Source organism: Athene cunicularia (assembly GCF_003259725.1).
Source record: "Athene cunicularia isolate RWA chromosome 6 unlocalized genomic scaffold, athCun1 chr6_part1, whole genome shotgun sequence".
NCBI lineage: Eukaryota > Metazoa > Chordata > Aves > Strigiformes > Strigidae > Athene > Athene cunicularia.
In genome coordinates this window covers 12,607,160-12,623,989 of record NW_020799105.1, presented here as the reverse complement: position 1 = coordinate 12,623,989, position 16,830 = coordinate 12,607,160, and the positions used below count along the sequence as shown (strand labels likewise).

Genomic DNA, 16,830 nt, shown 5'->3' with positions numbered 1-16,830 from the left:
CCGCTCTCTGGGCTGTGCAGCCAATCGGCGCGGCCCGCGGTGGCTGCGCGCGGCGCTCGGCGGCCGCCATTTTGTGGGAGGGCACTGGCGAAGGACGGAGAGCGGCGGCGGGTCGGCGGTGGCTGAGGTATTCCGGTGCGTCTGCGAGGGAGGGTGCGTGTCCCGGCTGCAGACCGTGGCCCGCGCCTCCTCCTGTAGGGCTGCACCGCTGAGCGGGAGAGCGACTCTCTGTGGCGCCGAGCCGCGGCTGTCCCCTGGGGCGCCCGCGACCTTCAGCCGCGGCGTCGCTTCTCTCTGAGTACCAGGCGCCGCGGCGTCCTTTCCTTCGGCTCGCCGTGAGCTGAGGCGAGGGAGCCCCGGGGTCGCAGCTGTCTGCGCCGCAGAGATGGGGCTGGCTTTTGTATGGGGTGGGGCTAGCGCGGCAGCCGATGGCGCCTGGTGTCAGGGCAGCAGGCGGGGCGGGTCGCCACTGGGCAAGGGCAGCGGGCTCTTCCGAAAAAGAAGACGTGTATTGTGATGTGTGGGCTCACAGTCGTCCTCGGAAGGACGCACTGACTCTTCTCCCCAGGCTTTTGCATAGGTCAGGCATAAGAAAACGTGACCTTGGCTTTCCAAGTCATGTGCGGCAAATGTTTTGGGGGCTTGATTCATTAAGATTTTTAATCGTAGTCAATCCAGTTACAGTTACACTGGATTATACACCAGCGATGCATTACTAGATTGGATTTGCATAAGAGCTGTGTTAATGAATGTAGCACCTGCATGGCTACAGCATCTGCCTGGTTTGGTAGGTAGCTGTAATGGCGTGTGTGCTTCTTTTGGGGTGAGTTACAAAATAAACAGCAAGTGTTTGTTCTAAATATAAGACTTTTAAATATAACAAAAATATATCTCTAAACATTAAAAAGAAAACCCCTCTTATTGCAAGGGTGATCAAATACTGGAACAGCTTCCCCAGAGCAGTTGTGGAGTTTTCATCTCTGAAGATGTTAAAAAGTCTTACTGGATGTGTTCCTGAGTGACCTGCTGTAGCTGCCCCTGCTTTGAGCAGCTTGGGGTTGGAACGTGCAATCTCCAGAGAACCAACTGCAACCATTCAGTGAATGTGCAATTATGCTACTGTAGCCATGTCAGGCTTTAGTGTTAATGAACTTCTTATAGCAGATCTGAAACTTTGGTCCAGACACAGACAAAACTCGGAAGTGTGCCCTCCTGTACTAAGTGCTTTTGTTTTTTCTGGGAAAGACCTTCTGAGACTTTGTAGCTAGTTCAAGTAACTTGCTGATCTAACTGAAAAATAACAGAAAGGGAGGGGGGAAGTATATTTTTACCTAGATCTGTGAATACCAAGGTGGGCAAGATGCAATAGAAATGTGCAGCCAAGAGCAGGGCAATGCTTATTAACAATACTTTCACTCTAATATGGTGTAAAAGTTGTGGCATTTTGAATCACAGAATTGAGTAGTGGTCTAGTCTTAATCTTGTCACCAAGTTCTTGAGTATGTAATTGAAGCTGTTTCTTAGCTGAATTAGTGAAAATTTATCTTTATTAGGTACTGCAGATTCCTGAAAAATTAATTGGTAGAAATTTGCCTGCGTTGAATGGCTATGTAGGAAGGACTGGCTCCTGACTTACTTATAAGTGCTTTCAAGAATTTTCCCTTTTACTCTCCTGCCTTTTTTTTTTTTTTTCCCATATTTAAACTTGGTTGAATGAATTCTGAAAATCATAAATGTTCTTCCCCTCAGAACCCCACATTTGCTTATCTGCTCCCATGTCACCTGTTTTGTACCTTAAGATACAGTGCTCTGAGTGTGCCTGCTCCTTATGTGTATTCATTGTCTGTTGAATGTCCTGAAAGCAGATTTAATAGCTGATAATGAAATTACTAAATTCAATGTAGAGATTACTTTGACTTTTCTATTGATCCTGTCTGATTTTGTTAGGACAAGCAGCCATGGCTGGCCATGACTCGGGATCTCAACACCAGTTCACTGGATTTCAGAAATACTTCAATTCCTATACCATCACAGGCAGGAGGAATGTATGTATTATGTATATTAACTTTTGTAGTCTAGTATAATGGTGTTTTCTGGGTTTTAGACTGAAACTAAACTTAACTTCTATGTTTTTCAGTATGTAATAGCAACGTACACGGGTATTGCAATGATCATCTTGTATTTCAAGCTTAGACCTAAAAAGAAAACTCCTGCTGTGGCAGATAAGTAAACGGTAAGTGGCTGGTTTTCTTCTGAGACCAAAATGTTCCAATGACAGCCCAGGAAGAAAGAGTGACAGAGGACAAGTTGCAATACCATGTAATTACAGAGAGAAAGAAAAAGACAGGCACATGAACTTTGTATTTGTTGTTTTAAACCTCAGCTAAGCTATTGCATCAGCTTGTTTGGGGGTGTTCTGAATGAAGTAAGTTGTTAAAGGGGGATGCAGAAAATAGGGATACCAGTATTCTTTTTTTTTTGTTCTGACATGGTAAATGGTATTTGGGACAGCATGCAGAGAGGAAGAGTAAGAAAGGAAAGAGGAATGGAAGGATGTCGCATCTAGGTACATCAGGCTTTGCCTACAACTATTAGGTGCCTCTGGTCTGCCCTTTTTCTGTAAAATAGGGGTAACTGTTCCCTTATAGGTTATTGAAATAATAACAAAGTAGTCTTGAGGCCTTATTTCTTAGTTGTATTCCAGAATTCCAAGCAGAGATTAATGTAGTGAAAACCTTACTTTGAACAAAGAAGCACCGTACAGTGAAACTGTATGTATTGTAGTTACACCTGATTATGCAAGGACTATATGGAAGTGATTGGACTTGTTCTTGTAAAGCAACAACCAAGTGTTATAAAATTCTAGAGTCACTTTCAAATACAAAATTGCCACTGAAATGGCATTTTGGAAAAACCTGTAGGCTGTCCTCATAGTCTGCAAAAAGGAGTAGAAGAAAATAATCTTGAGCACCATTGTTGTGTGCTAAAGGGACATCAGTCATTTCTTCCTGGGTGTACTGAAATTTGCCTGCTCATGAGTAAAATTGTTTGGGCTTGGTGAAGGGGGATGCTTGGTTAATAGTACTGCTGTGCAAGACTTGCTATGTTTCTTTTCTCTCAGCAGGTTGCTGGCGTGTCTGAACCTCCAATCTGTGTCATTGTAATGCAAGCTGATGACCTGTTGTGGCTAATAAAATAAAAGCAATTACTTTGGGTTTTTTGAAATATGAAATGGTGCAAAAAAGCATAAACTGTGGCACTTTGCTTTTTTTTTTCCTCTGTCAAAAATAGTTATTTGTAGTGATGATGGAGTAGCTGTTTTCTGTCACTACTATCTTAACTAAACTCTTCTGCTGTTATAACACATCCTAAAGTGTTCTGAGCACCTAGTGGTAACCTAGGAAAGATGTCAGCAGCAGGACAATAATACTGGCCCAGAGCTTAAGAGCTGATCAGAGCCATCTCCACGCTTCCATGTCATAGTGGTTTGCGGTTACCTAGTTACTCCTTTTTTTTTTGCTTTCCGAGCTAGTAGCTTACATGGAGACAGTGACTTCTTCATTACTATTACTGCAATGCAGATTAAACTTCTGTCTGCATTTTGCACAGAACCCATCTGGTTTTGATGAAAAACCTCCCAAAATAGATTGATCAAATGATGGTATTTGAGCTTTTTCTGTTACTGGCCTCTCTTGCAGAGGTAACTTCCAGAAAGAAAATGGCTTACTTTGCTGATATTAAGCTCTCATAACTGCATGTTCATAAACAGTGACTTGAGTAGTTCAGTGCTTATTTTTCCTGGACATAGTCTCTTAATAAATGATATGTTCCTACCACAGTTAGATATATGCAGCCCCCTCCCTGCCCAACACTGAAACTTGTCTATCATGTCCTCCACGGTGTCTTTCTATATCTCAATTAAAAATCGGCACCTTCCTTAGATGTCACATTAGTGCTACTGTGTGGATGTGATTGTACAGCACCCTGTTTCTTGGAGGGGTGCCAGCAGCAGGGGTTGAACCTGGGACTTCTGATGCTAAAGCATGCAAATGTACTTCCCCAACTGAGGGCAGCAGGAGGTAGGCACGGTTGCGGGAAAAAGAGAAATTACAGGGGTGTTGTGCTCACTCGAGTGCATGTATTCTTAAAGTTATTTGTACATGCTGGGCTGTCGGAATAAATACAATCGTTTTCCTCTCATGAGTTGATGTATACAACTTTCCAGATGACTAATGAGTGTTGTAACAGTGTAAATAGATCTAATTACCTAGAACCATCACCTACCCTTAGAACAAGTTCTACATGAAAGGGGTAGTCATCCACCTAACTGTTTCTGAATGACTTTGTTTCTCCTAGGAGAACACTCACAGGTACAAACACTGCTCTTGCTTCCATTGCAGCCATGATGGGAAGAAAATACCTTCTTGTAACAGATAGACACAAACTATGTGGTTTTAGTATTTATTATAATATCAAAAGTACAAAACTGTACAAAATACAAAGGCAGAAAGTGGCAGTGTTTTCTTTAAACTGTCAGAAGTCTACATGTTTTGTTTTAGGTGACTTGTTTGATTCACCATAATTGTATTTAAATCCAACTGGTCATCTTGAGAACTAGGAAATTCTGTTGAAGTACCATTATGTAAAAAAAAAATCTATAATAATTTAGTTTAAACACTTTGCTTTAAATTTCCACATGAGCTTCCTAATGAATTTTCCACTCTATTTTGATGTATAATGCCTGTAATATACCTTTACTCCAAGAGTTAGATTCAGAGAAGGATGAGAGGGGAGGTAGTTCTCTGTTTACTTTACCTTAGAAATGTAAAGTCTTGATTTTATTTTCACTAGAGCCAGCAGATTGTTCAGGTGTCCAAGCCCTTACTAAAAAGTAACAAGAAACACAAAACAGAGTTCCCTGTATACAGCTTGTAAGATATTTCAAGAAAAAAGGACAAAACCCCCAAAATAAAGCCAAAACCACACCAAACTGGCCTGTCCTTTGGTGGTGTTTTCTGGTCGAAGACCCAGAAAAAAGTTATACTTCCCAGTGTTCTGCATGTTTTACTCTTCCTCAGAAATAAAGCACTGAAGTTTATTGGTTGTTGAAGAGGACTGACTGGGGTACAGTTTTTTGTGGATAGAGACTCACTTCAGCAGATAAGCTGGCCTTTCAAAAGCAAACTGATAATACACTTAGGACTGATTAATCCTTTTACTCTGCACTATGTTTCAATTTCTTGGCTAGTTTTTAATTTTGACATATTAAACCTTATGCAGAAGAAGTTTTAAAAGTTCTTTTAGATCTAATACAATGTAAAAAGGTTTAAGCCTGCTTTTTTAATAGTGGGTATTTAAGTTGTGCCTCAATCCTTACTACCCCCTCACCCCCCCCTCCTCCCCCAAGTATGAAAGTAAAGTTCACACTGCACTTTTGGTTGCTTATAACACTTCCAGCATTGGCTGCCTGTGAAAACAGAATAACAAGATCTGTGTTTCTGATACCGCAGAAGAACACAGGAGTTTGAAATCTTTTCAGGACTTAGTACTTGGATGCATAAAACCCAGGCGTGTAACTTCCTGAGAGTTCCGCACAAGCCTCTGCCTGTAGGACCAACTCTTTCAATGCCCTGTTTGTTGCTGTGATACTCTCACCATACCTGTTGCCCAGCCCAGGCTATAGTGGATTAAACAACATTCTTCTTTTCTGAAACTGAACAGTTTTGCTTGTGTTTGAGATGGATTAAACATTTGCTAACCATAAATTAAGTGCTTTAAAAAAAAATAAAAATCATTTGAGAACACATACCAACACTGTTAACTTTCCACAAGTTTCAGCAGAGGTCAATACCATCTCAGAGGAGACAGTAATTTTTTTTTTTTTTTTTTTTTTTTTTTTTTTTTTTTTTTTTTGGTTATCAAAAGCACCATGAACAATTCCTTCTTTTACAGTCATGATGTCTTGTCAATCTCCAGCATTTTCAAACTGTGGATAAATATGAAATAGCAGAATTGAAAACCACTGCTTGCATTAGTTTACACAGTTCTGTTTTTCCTGCAACTAGTGGGATCCACCTGTACAAGACATTCCTCCTCGTCTCACATCCTGAGGTCACTACTGCAATGACTTGGCACAGTCAGTTCTAGTGCTTCCCCATTTACTGTGAACTGTAGGCTCCTGCAGCCAACAGCAAGTTTCTGCGTGTGAAATGGAGGTGTACAACTGGGGTTGATTTGGTCATGTATGTACCCAGTAATAAGTCCTGTGAGTTTTCAGGCAAATTTATATGTCCAGTGGCTGTAGTAAAGTCATCAGTTTCTAAATCTTCAAAAGCCTTCACAGCATCCCACAGACGCACTGTGTTATCCATTGAACCTAAAGAACAAAAGAACAACAGTTTGAAGTCTTTTTTAAATAGAAAAATTACTGGGGAGCAAGTTAGAAATTCAAGATCAAAAAGCAGGTTTGCTCCTAACCTTGCAGGATGAGGACATGACTTTAACAAGCCTCTGACATACTGAATGCAGACATTAAACTTAGCAGGATTTCAGCTTTCCTGTACTCTAACCTGATCGCCCTGTGGATGAGGCACAAAGTACTACTCTCTCAAAACACTTGGGTTTGGATTATATCACCTAGCACTGGAAAGGCAGGACCACCCAGTGGGCTAGATGCCAATTTCAGGAAATGTTTATAATTTTAAGTCACAAAATAAAAAGTTATTTGTTTGATACAGAGAAAACAGCAGAGTTTTGTAGGCCTAGTGGCCTGTGCTTTCACCAGAGTGTTGGTAGATAAAGTAACCACCAAGTGGGCTGGATCAAACCTGTACTGTGTCTGTTAGCTTTCAATCCTGTGGTAGTGGCTCACCAAGGATTCTCTCTGCACTACATGTAGGAATGTGCTACTAAGTAAATCTAGAATATTCCTAGCCTGGTTTCATAAGGAAATTACTCTGATGTAATTACAGTCTGTCCATCATTTCTCCTGTCAGTAACTTGTTGGCTAATTTCAACCAGTTGACAGAACATGTTTCAAATTCATTAAATTGCTATACTTTTTGAGAAAGCAGTTCACTAAACAAAGAGAGACAAAACTTTGTGCCTTTGTGAAGGGAAAGCTGGCAAAGGAGCTCTGCTATATTAGGTACCAGAGAATCCATGTGCACAGGCAGGAAAAACAAGCAGGCTCACAAGTTCTGCTGCTCATAGACCTGATTGTTAATATTACATGCACATTTCTGTATCAAAAATCTACCATGAAGAAATAAATAGTAAGGGTGTGGATAACTCATCTTCCTTTCCATCTCTTCCTCTCTTTAGTCCTGCTGCATGTCCCACTCCCATTCCAGCATCTTGCACCTCTCCAGTCAGCCACTTCTTTTCTGCTCTAGAGTTACTTTTAACCTCAGATTGCACCACCAGCACTGTACACAGATCCCAGCCTTCACTATCTGCCTGTATGACACCTTTCCTTCAGCTCCTGGGAGAGCAAGGGGTCATGCTGCACAGTCCGTGTAGTCCTTGGCTTGTACGAGCAGTTTTAAGCTGCTGCTTTCACTAAACAAGTGATTCTACTTAGTCTTCCTCAATTTAAGGAACCAGTTACATCATTCCTCTTCAGACTTATGGAGGACAATGGAAACTTCACTGTTTCTAGTGAATTTTACCTGATGCTAAAATCTCCCCATCTCTACTGAATCTGAGCGCGTAGATAGTGTCAGTGTGCCCTTTCAATTCGCCAACCATCAAGCCATGTCCAATATCCCACAGCAGAACTCTTCCATCTGTTGCTCCAGTAGCCAGGAATCGTCCATTCGGAGAAAATGCCAGTGAATGAATTGGTCCCTAGAACAGACATTTGAGGGGGACCAAACAAGTCAGTTAAATCTACTCATGTTCAGCCAGTCAAGCCATATTCAACACTACTTCAGAATCACATAACAGAAACTGAAATCACTTTCACTCTGAGTGATATGCCTTTACCTTATGTCCAGTGAATATTCTTACACAATTCCCATTCAAAACATCCCAGAGCCGTATAGTCCTGTCTGCTGAACCCGTGGCAATATAGTTGGAGTTTGGATGAAATCGGGTACACGTCACATCAGCAAGGTGGCCAGCAAATATCCGTAAAGGCTGGTAGTGATCCGTTGCCCACAGCCTGAAAAGAAAAGCTTTATTAATAAAAAGAACTCTAATGAAGTACATTATCTGTGCCTATTAGAGGGGGTCCAGAGGAGGGCCCAAAAATGATCAGAGAAATGGAACACCTCTCCTATGAGGACAGGCTGAGGGAGTTGGGGATGTTCAGCCTGGAGAAGGCTCCATGGAGACCTTATTGCAGCCCTCCACTACTTGAAGGGAGCTCATTAAGATGGGGACAGACTTTTTAGCCAGGGCCTGTTGTGATAGGACCAGGGGTAATAGTTTTAAACTAAAAATGGGTAGATTTAGACTAGATATAAAGAGGAAATTTTTTACAATGAGGGTGGTGAAAACACTGGAACATGTTTCCCAGAGAGGTGGTAGATACCCCAGCTCTGCAAACATTCAAGGTTAGGCTGGACCGGGCTCTGAGCAACATGATCCAGTTGAAGATGTCCCTGCTCATGGCAGGGGGGTTGGATTAGATGAACTTTAAAGGTCCCTTCCAAGCCAAACCATTCCATGACTCAATGATCTGTTGCACAGTAAGAAATAAAGAAATAATTATGCAGTGGTTTCTTACTGGTCAGTTTACTAAATTAGCAGGATCTACTTTGGAAAAGTATACTTTTCAGAAAGGAAAAATAAAGAATATTCTGTCAAGTTGTTAAACAACTGCAAGAGAATACTTCTAGTCAGATGGTCACATAAGAGGACACCATCTCTTTAGTCATGAGATAATCTGATGTGTGTTGAATAGAAAAATAACCCAACATGAAAACATTTGTTCAGTATGTTAACTGTTATGAAATAAAATTTATTTCCAGTAATAGGGTGGGCTATAGTATATCAGCTAATCGCTTTCAAAGTTAATCCACCACAAATTGACCCAAGCAAGTAAAATCCTATCCAATTTCTTACCGAGCCACTCTGTCATGTCCCCCTGACACAAAGTAATAACCATAAGGAGAGAATTGTGTATCCCATACTGGATAGTTGTGTCCTTTATATCCCACCAAACACGTGAATGTTTGGAGACTCCACAATCTGACAGTGCCATCCTCAGAACAAGACAACAGATAGTTCCTGTCACAGAAGAAAGTATAGCATTTTACATACCAAATTTACACACAGACTGTATAACCAATGCATAAACACTGCAAGATGTCTATGGTAAGAAAAACTGTCCACTGAACAGCATCTGTTTAGCATGTCACATATAAATCAGCATTTTGGTGTGGTAAGCAGCAACAACCAATTCAAGCATAATCCAGTCCTAGGCCCTTATGCAAAAAAGAGAGACAAATGGATGTTGAAGACTAATTCTGATGACACTCATAGCAATACTGAAGTGAGGGGAAAACAAACAAACAAACAACACCCCCACAGAGCTGGTCTTCTCAGGAATTCCAGTTATATGAAAAAAATCACTAGTAAACTGCTATGAAAAATATTAAAATCTTTTAATATAACTCTAAACAAAATTTCAGGATTCCCTAAAAGAGAACTCATATCACGTTCACATTCTCAGTTCATAATTATAGACTCTATATTCATGTTCCATACAAAGTTTCCTTCTAAGCTGTGTTTTTATGTGAAAAGCAAAACTTTAGACATCTAAACTTCCATTCTACTGTCCAGACTCTCATACAATTATGAGTTAATTAAGAGCTTTAAAACTGTTAATTCATAATTATTTTAAAGATACTATTCCATACATTTTGAAAATTAGGTCTCAGTAGAATATGAGAAACCTGAAGAAGTTCAATGATACGCTACTCTGTCTGGTTTTACATTTTGAAAGTTAAATCAATCCTGCAGTATTTTTCCTCTCTACAATCCCATTAGTTAAAACCCAACTTAAACTACAGTTTGCAGAAAAGATGGTCTATTTTGTCATCTAAGTCCTAAACCTCAAAAAAGGTGCTGGCATCCTCAGCTCCAGTTGATTTCAGTAACAGCTGACAGTGCCCAGCACCCTGAGCATAATACACTTACACTTGCACACAGTTTCTTATAAGGTGTATAAACAAGAATTGCTTTAACCTTACAGAAAAAGCTGCATTAAGAACATGTTTGCATTCAGTAGCATACAATTAAGACAAACAAGCTTGTTAGCTTGTAAACTTATTTTACCTATCGGGACTGAAGCTGGTGCCATAGACAGGTCCACTGTGACCATATAAAATCTTCAACTCACTTGCTGTTTTCTCATCCATGATCCTTTCCAAGACATCATCTGATTCTTTGTCGATGAGACTGAGGTCTGCAATATTTCAAAGTTTATGTATCATCATAACTGTCAGAAGTCCAAAGATAAATGCCATGAACAGGAAAACAAATAATATTATCTCTAAAAGAGGCAAGTATAATGTCAATGTGACAAAAGTATCTGGGAATTAAGTCTGAAATATACAATGGCATTTAAAATATTTTTTACCATTTTAAAAGGTGAAAATAATGCTTTACATAAATATTCACTCTTTCTTAAGTCTTCACTGAGCTAAAATAAATTAATCCTGATGTCTTATTTTTCATACATATATTGTTTTGTCTCCAAACACATCTTCTGGACAGAGATGCCAAATTTTTGCACCTTTTCTCAGGAAGTTAATATGCCACAAACATGCTTTGCAGACATGTTTTGACAGCTGCACACTATGCACAACTTAAAATAACTTTTAGTCTGTAGGCTACTGTTTGCTGAACATCATGACCACATCTCAGTTACATATCAAGATTAAGAAACATTTGCATGGTATTCAGCTTCAACCGCAACACATCATTACATAAACAGCAGAATTAAAGAAGCCTGGTTCTTTACAGGACATTTTCCTCCACCTCTGTCAGAGGTCCCTCCTATAATTTCCCCCAGGGTATCTCTAGTCTCTCCCCTAGATCACCTAAACCCAGCTGTCTACTATACCCAGTAGCTACCATCCAGTTAAGAAGCAAGATGGCTAGTTCCATGCTAGTTATGGCTAGCTCCAAGCTCCATGCACTGACTACCTCACAGCAGGTGTACACAACCAGATTTCTCATTCCTTTAAAGATGTTTCTACTGATTGTATGTAAGCTGTGATCATACATCTGTGCACATATTTTTTCTTCAAAATGAAAGCATCTGACTGCTGAAAACAATTCTCCTGCCACCGACATCTTTGTTCACACAAAACGCAGCTGTCACAAGTTATGCATGCTCATATTAAGTGTTATTGTCTTCATTACCTGCTGCTGTTTTCACACTACGTAGCTTTTTCGGAGTCACAGACCACACTCTGACAGTGGAGTCAGCAAAGCCTCCTACAATCATGCTAGAGTCATCTGTAATATCCACTGCAGTCAGACCCTATACATAAAAGATCCATTAGTAACATTTTGATCTTTTCATGATGCATTTCAAATAGTACAAAATCCTAAGTACTAATAAGAAAATTAAATTTGACTTATTTACAAAAATAAGAGGGAATTATTCTAGGATAGATGTAAACACACAAATTCTTGCACCATTAAAAATAAAGCTACATGGATAAAGCACAGCCAATAGTGACAAAACAGTACCATTCTTCAGTATTTTGGTGCAAAACATCTACCATATTCTGTAGAATACAGTTAGGGACTCACAGGAAAAGCAAACAAAGCCATTATGGCAAAATCAGTGCAAAACCAAGGAACATGGAAATTATATAGTTTAAGGAGTCTTTAAAGAGAATTTTGAACATTTGGGAACATAAACTCTGCAATGTTTACTCCAAATATTCCAATAACTGTTGCCAATGCTTTAAGTCTTCTCTCTTTATTAAGAGTGATGTTTATAATTTTGATTCCCTTTTCCATTTTACCCAAACTCTTCTTTTACCAACCTGGTAAGCATTAAGGAACGTGTAGAAACAGATGGAGGGCAGGCACTCTGGACCAAGACGCACACGCCTTGCAGCTTCCTTCATATTCATTACTTTATCCAGCTTGTCAGAGTCTTTCAGTTCAGGCAGAGGAATTCTACAAGAAGCACACATTTTTACTAAACTATAAACTAAAAACACCTTCCATAATGCTAATCTAAACAAAGAGTGAAACCTTTGCATGCAACCCTATACCTCAATATTCAAATATGAAACAAGAATTAGAAAAAAATGGAAGACTATGTAAAAGATTAGCCAATGAGAAAAAGAGCCAGTAGCTTTAGGAATTTCAGACAGGCAATGGAACGAGATAAACAATTGAATATGACCAGAAAAGATTACTAAGTAACTGAGTAAAATTTTATCAAAGGAAATCTAGATTGACTTGAAGGGCAAAGACAGAAGGTTATATGCCAAGCTTTCCACTACCTCACTTAGAAGTCTTACAGCTAAAGCTGTGTACAGCTGAAATGGCCAAAATGCTAAAAATGTCTAATTTGAATTGCTGTTCACATGACATGATAAGACTGGATTTAACCAGACTTCTCTATACATTGTTCCCTTGATACCTGTTTTGGGGAGGAGCATTAGGGTCTTGTTTTTTACTTTTTGACCCTACACTATCTTTTTTAGGTTTTTTCTTCTTTGGCTTTCCTTCCTCATTTTCTCCTTCTTCATCTTCATCATCCAAAGGCACATCAAACTCTGGTTCTTTCAATAAGCCAAAGAAAACCTGCAAACCGTAAAACACATGTGAGACAAAACAGTAATCACTGTTCTTACTGACAAGTAATTTTTTTAATGGGAACTTTTCAACATAATCGTCCAAGCAATAGAGCTGCCCCTTTAAAACTGTGTTTAATATTACTGCATGCATTACTAGTTAGCTCGTAACAAACGTCATACATGTTCTGCTGTTTTACCCAGCAACTGATCTTGTACTCTCTCTCAGAACTTCCTTAAAGCAGAATCCCTACAGCTTACATAATTTATCTGTAGAGCACTGTGGTACTACACTGTCAAGATCTACACAGCCCTTGCAATAATAACTAGCAGTATGTAAGAATCACATCTGTTGTACAAAAGAGGGAGCCAAAGTCAGGTGTCCACTTTAAAACCACAGTAATTAACAGGTTAGTTTAAGTTTTGTTCTGTGGGCTGAATACAAGGTTGTCTCCCAAAGAGGTTCAACAGTTTCTTCTACTAGACAGCGACAGACCTTGATCTCTACTCCTGCCAACAACTATTTGTACAGTTCTCTTCCTTTGTTCTGTTCATGATGTCTTTTAAGATCTCAAGTGACAACTGTCAGCCTATAACAGAGGTATTTCCTGAAAAAGTAGGGAGAATTATAAAAGTGCAACAACCTTTGTCCCCTACCTTTGCTTTATTAGCCTCTCGTTTTGCCTCCCCAGCCAAGCTTCCAACCATAGCATCTATCTGTTGTTTACTGCGAGGCATTCCATCAAAGATATCAATGTAAAGATGTTCCTGAACAATGTTCCAGATCTGATTGTTCTGCTTTTCCTGAAGATGCCTCTTCAAGAGCTGGTAAGAGTCACGGGAAATACGCAGCACAAACTTGCTTGTTCGGAAATCCAGCATGGTCTCGTTACCTTTCATATGCTCTTTTTTGGTTAAGCTAGATAATACACGCAGGTCATCCTGGTAGTAGCACTCCTGATCCCCATGAAATCTATTGAAACCATTTAAGATATGATAAAAGATTTATTACAGAAACATTATTTCCTAAGTGCACACTTATTTACATTAACATGAAACAAATATGCAAGGACCTTTTGGAAGCTACTGAATACATATGGAATTCTTTTTCTCCTGAAACAAATTTCACCCTGGGGAAGATACACCAGTGACTTACTGCATACAGTAAGAGCAGTCAACAGTTAAAAAAACCAAAGTGAAGAGAACACACAAATGGAACCTCACAGAATTTCATACACCCAAAGGGTTCTCGCCTGAAGTAAACAGTTACACTAACATGTTTATTTACAGAAGCAAAACCTTATTTTGTGGTATCATAAAGTACATGGCATTTTTTATTATGCAAGGCTACCTGGATGAATTTATATCTAATTCATTATGTGAATATGCACATTTCCCAGTGTATATTTCTCACTCTCCACTTGCATTATGTAATGGCTAACATATGTCTAGAATTTTCTATTTTTACTCAAACCATACTATGAAATAGTTGTGGCAGAGAACATTTTAACTGGGAACCATGTTTGCTGATCATATTGGAAAGAGACAAAGTTATCCTTTTGGACTGAAATATTTTGTAACTGTTCTGAATCCAGAAAAGAAATTTAATTTTCTGCTCAAATGATAAAGAAGTAAAACATAATATGAGCACAGAAAATTATAGAATAGGCATAAATTAATTAATTCAATGTCATTTGAAGATTTTGAATATACATGATATGATATTAGCAAATACTTTGGCATCTGAGAGTAATTTTCCAGTGCTAAAAAATGACCCCACAGTCTTTTCCCCTAAAGAAGCAGCATCTCTTGATGGATACCTTCGCAGCAAGGAGCCCATCAGCTCACCATAAACATTGTTCAAAATCTGCCCATGGATAGTTTATAAGCACATCTTTCTAATATGGGAGACTGGAAAAGGATTTAATGTAATCCATGGCACCGTTACTTCAGATGCCAAGTCTCTTCAACGCTAGAGAAGAAAAATTTTATATATATACATATATACACACATACATATATACACACATACTATACACACATACATATATACACACATACATATATACACACATACATATATACACACATACATATATACACACATACATATATACACACACACCTATGCTACTAGAGCTTACAGATTTAATCAAAGTAGCAAACACAAAATATGCAAATACACAAATGAAAATAAATTACCTTTCAAAAAAAGACTTTGCTTCACTCTCATGTTGATTGTAGACCAATTCCAAGTACATGTGCACAAAGAGAGGATAAAACAGCTGAGACAATTCCGCTCGATGACAGTCCAGGGAACACTCAATGAAGTGTTTTAATCCACTGTAGTATTCCTCATACAGTGTCGGATCTCCCTGTTGATTGTAGGCAGACAATACTGCACTCACATCTGGCTGATCTTCCACAACAACGCCGCCTCCAACTGCAAAAATATTAGCATATAACAATAGAAGAGCTTGTAAGACTGCCTGAAAGAGCTAGCAAATATACAGCGGCTAACAACTCCACTGGTAAGGTAAGTCTTGTGCTTATTCAGCACTAACTTCAAATGACAATTGAGAGGAGGGTAGCACATCCTCTCCAATCAGTCCAGTGGCCAATTCTCCCAATACCTTCAGCCATTTTTTGCACTTTCCCCACCAAGTTACCTATTTAACATAGTGCCTAATTCAGCTAGGATTGTAAATGTAAAGGAAGAAGCCACTAACAGCAACAAAGTTATCTTTACTGCTAAGGCTAGAAACCCTCAAATGAGGAGTAAAATCTTTCTAAGCCTGTAAGATATATCCACTATAATTATTTTGGTTCTAGCAAACAAACAAATTAAGTTCGAGTGAACAATTCGCCAAGACCACTACACAACCATTACCCTTGAGAGCTCTGTTCTATATAGCAGTCATTAAATATTTTCATTGTTTTGTCTTTTATATAAAAACAATCGTACCAGGTGATAGCAGAAAACAAGCTGACTTTACACTATATATTCGCTGGAATACAGACATATCAGTTCCTGAATGATAGTATTCTGCAGAGCTGCTCCACAATTAAAAATACTTAAGACTCGAATTATTCAAAGGACTTCTCAAGTACCCAGCAACTCGATTCAGAAATGTATAAAGCGTCCTCTACAAGTATCCTATGGCTCTTTTCTTCAAAATGCAGCCTGTACATCAGGCCTCCATTCTCATCCCTGTGGCCACATCTTGAGCCATCATCTCTAACTATAAAGGAAGCCTTCAGCCTCCTGCTATGCTGTCATTCGACAAGGGGAAGCACCTCTCCCTTTGACAGTGCTCCTTGCAAATACGAGGGATACTTGGTCCCTTGATCGGGGGGAGGAGGGGGCGGGGGAACCCCCAGGAGATCCTGATCTCTTCCTGAGTTGTAGGAGGGAATAACGCACCCAGGAGTCCCCTTAGAAGGTCGGGGTAGACTCTCGCCTCCTGCCCCAGGGAGGGCCACCCCAAGAGAGGCACGACCTGACACCAGCCCTTGTGCCCCAGCAGCACGGAAAGCCCCCAGGGCTGCGAGAGGCCCCAGTCCCCGGGGGTCTCGCCGGGAGAGGGCAGCCACCCACCCCGGGCAGTGACCCCGCAGTCCCCGAGCGGGCCCCACCTTTCCCCGGCGGCACGGCGGCAACTGCCGCCACCCCGGGGCTGGAAGAAGCGACAGTGGCGACGCTGCCTCCTATGGCGATGGCGGCAGCAGCGGTGACCCGGCTGAGCAGTGCCTCGCCGCCGGCGGAGTCCGCATCGCTGCCCGGGGCTCCCAGAAGCCCGGCGCCGGCGGGGCTGAGGGCAGCAGCACCCAGGTCATCGCCGAGCAGGCGGGCTTCCCGGCGCAGGATCTCCTCAGACTCGCGGAGGTTGCTGCGCCGCAGGAACTGCAGCACGGCCACGAGCGTCTGCCGGTCCAGCGCCGCCGGGGAGGCGGCCGGGCCCGGTGCCGCAGGCTTAGGGGGCACCGCCTCCCCACCACTCCCCACTGCCTCCCCCTCCGCCGCCGCAGCCGGGGGAGCGGCGGCGGCGGCTGGAGG

General features: G+C 40.7%; 2 protein-coding genes across 3 annotated transcripts; one reads left to right on the top strand and one right to left on the bottom strand.

Moving 5' to 3' along the window:
- Positions 1-4,101, top strand: ATP5MD (ATP synthase membrane subunit DAPIT). Of its 2 annotated transcripts, none has more exons than XM_026850993.1 (4): positions 1-127; positions 1,948-2,045; positions 2,138-2,233; positions 3,125-4,101. In XM_026850993.1, the coding sequence occupies exons 2-3, from the start codon at positions 1,959-1,961 to the stop codon at positions 2,228-2,230; spliced, it is 180 nt and encodes a 59-aa protein (XP_026706794.1). In that variant the 5' UTR covers positions 1-127; positions 1,948-1,958; the 3' UTR covers positions 2,231-2,233; positions 3,125-4,101. The 2 variants fall into 2 exon arrangements, with proteins under 2 accessions (XP_026706794.1, XP_026706795.1); XM_026850994.1 differs by having other exon boundaries at positions 3,122-4,101.
- On the bottom strand, positions 3,266-16,830 carry TAF5 (TATA-box binding protein associated factor 5; the record flags this gene model as incomplete). The annotated part of the gene is made up of 11 exons (XM_026851513.1): positions 3,266-6,376; positions 7,671-7,848; positions 7,987-8,164; positions 9,070-9,234; positions 10,285-10,414; positions 11,377-11,497; positions 12,012-12,147; positions 12,620-12,783; positions 13,431-13,746; positions 14,976-15,216; positions 16,410-16,830. Coding segments are annotated over 11 exons (2,268 nt in total), but the record flags the coding sequence as incomplete, so codon positions are not given.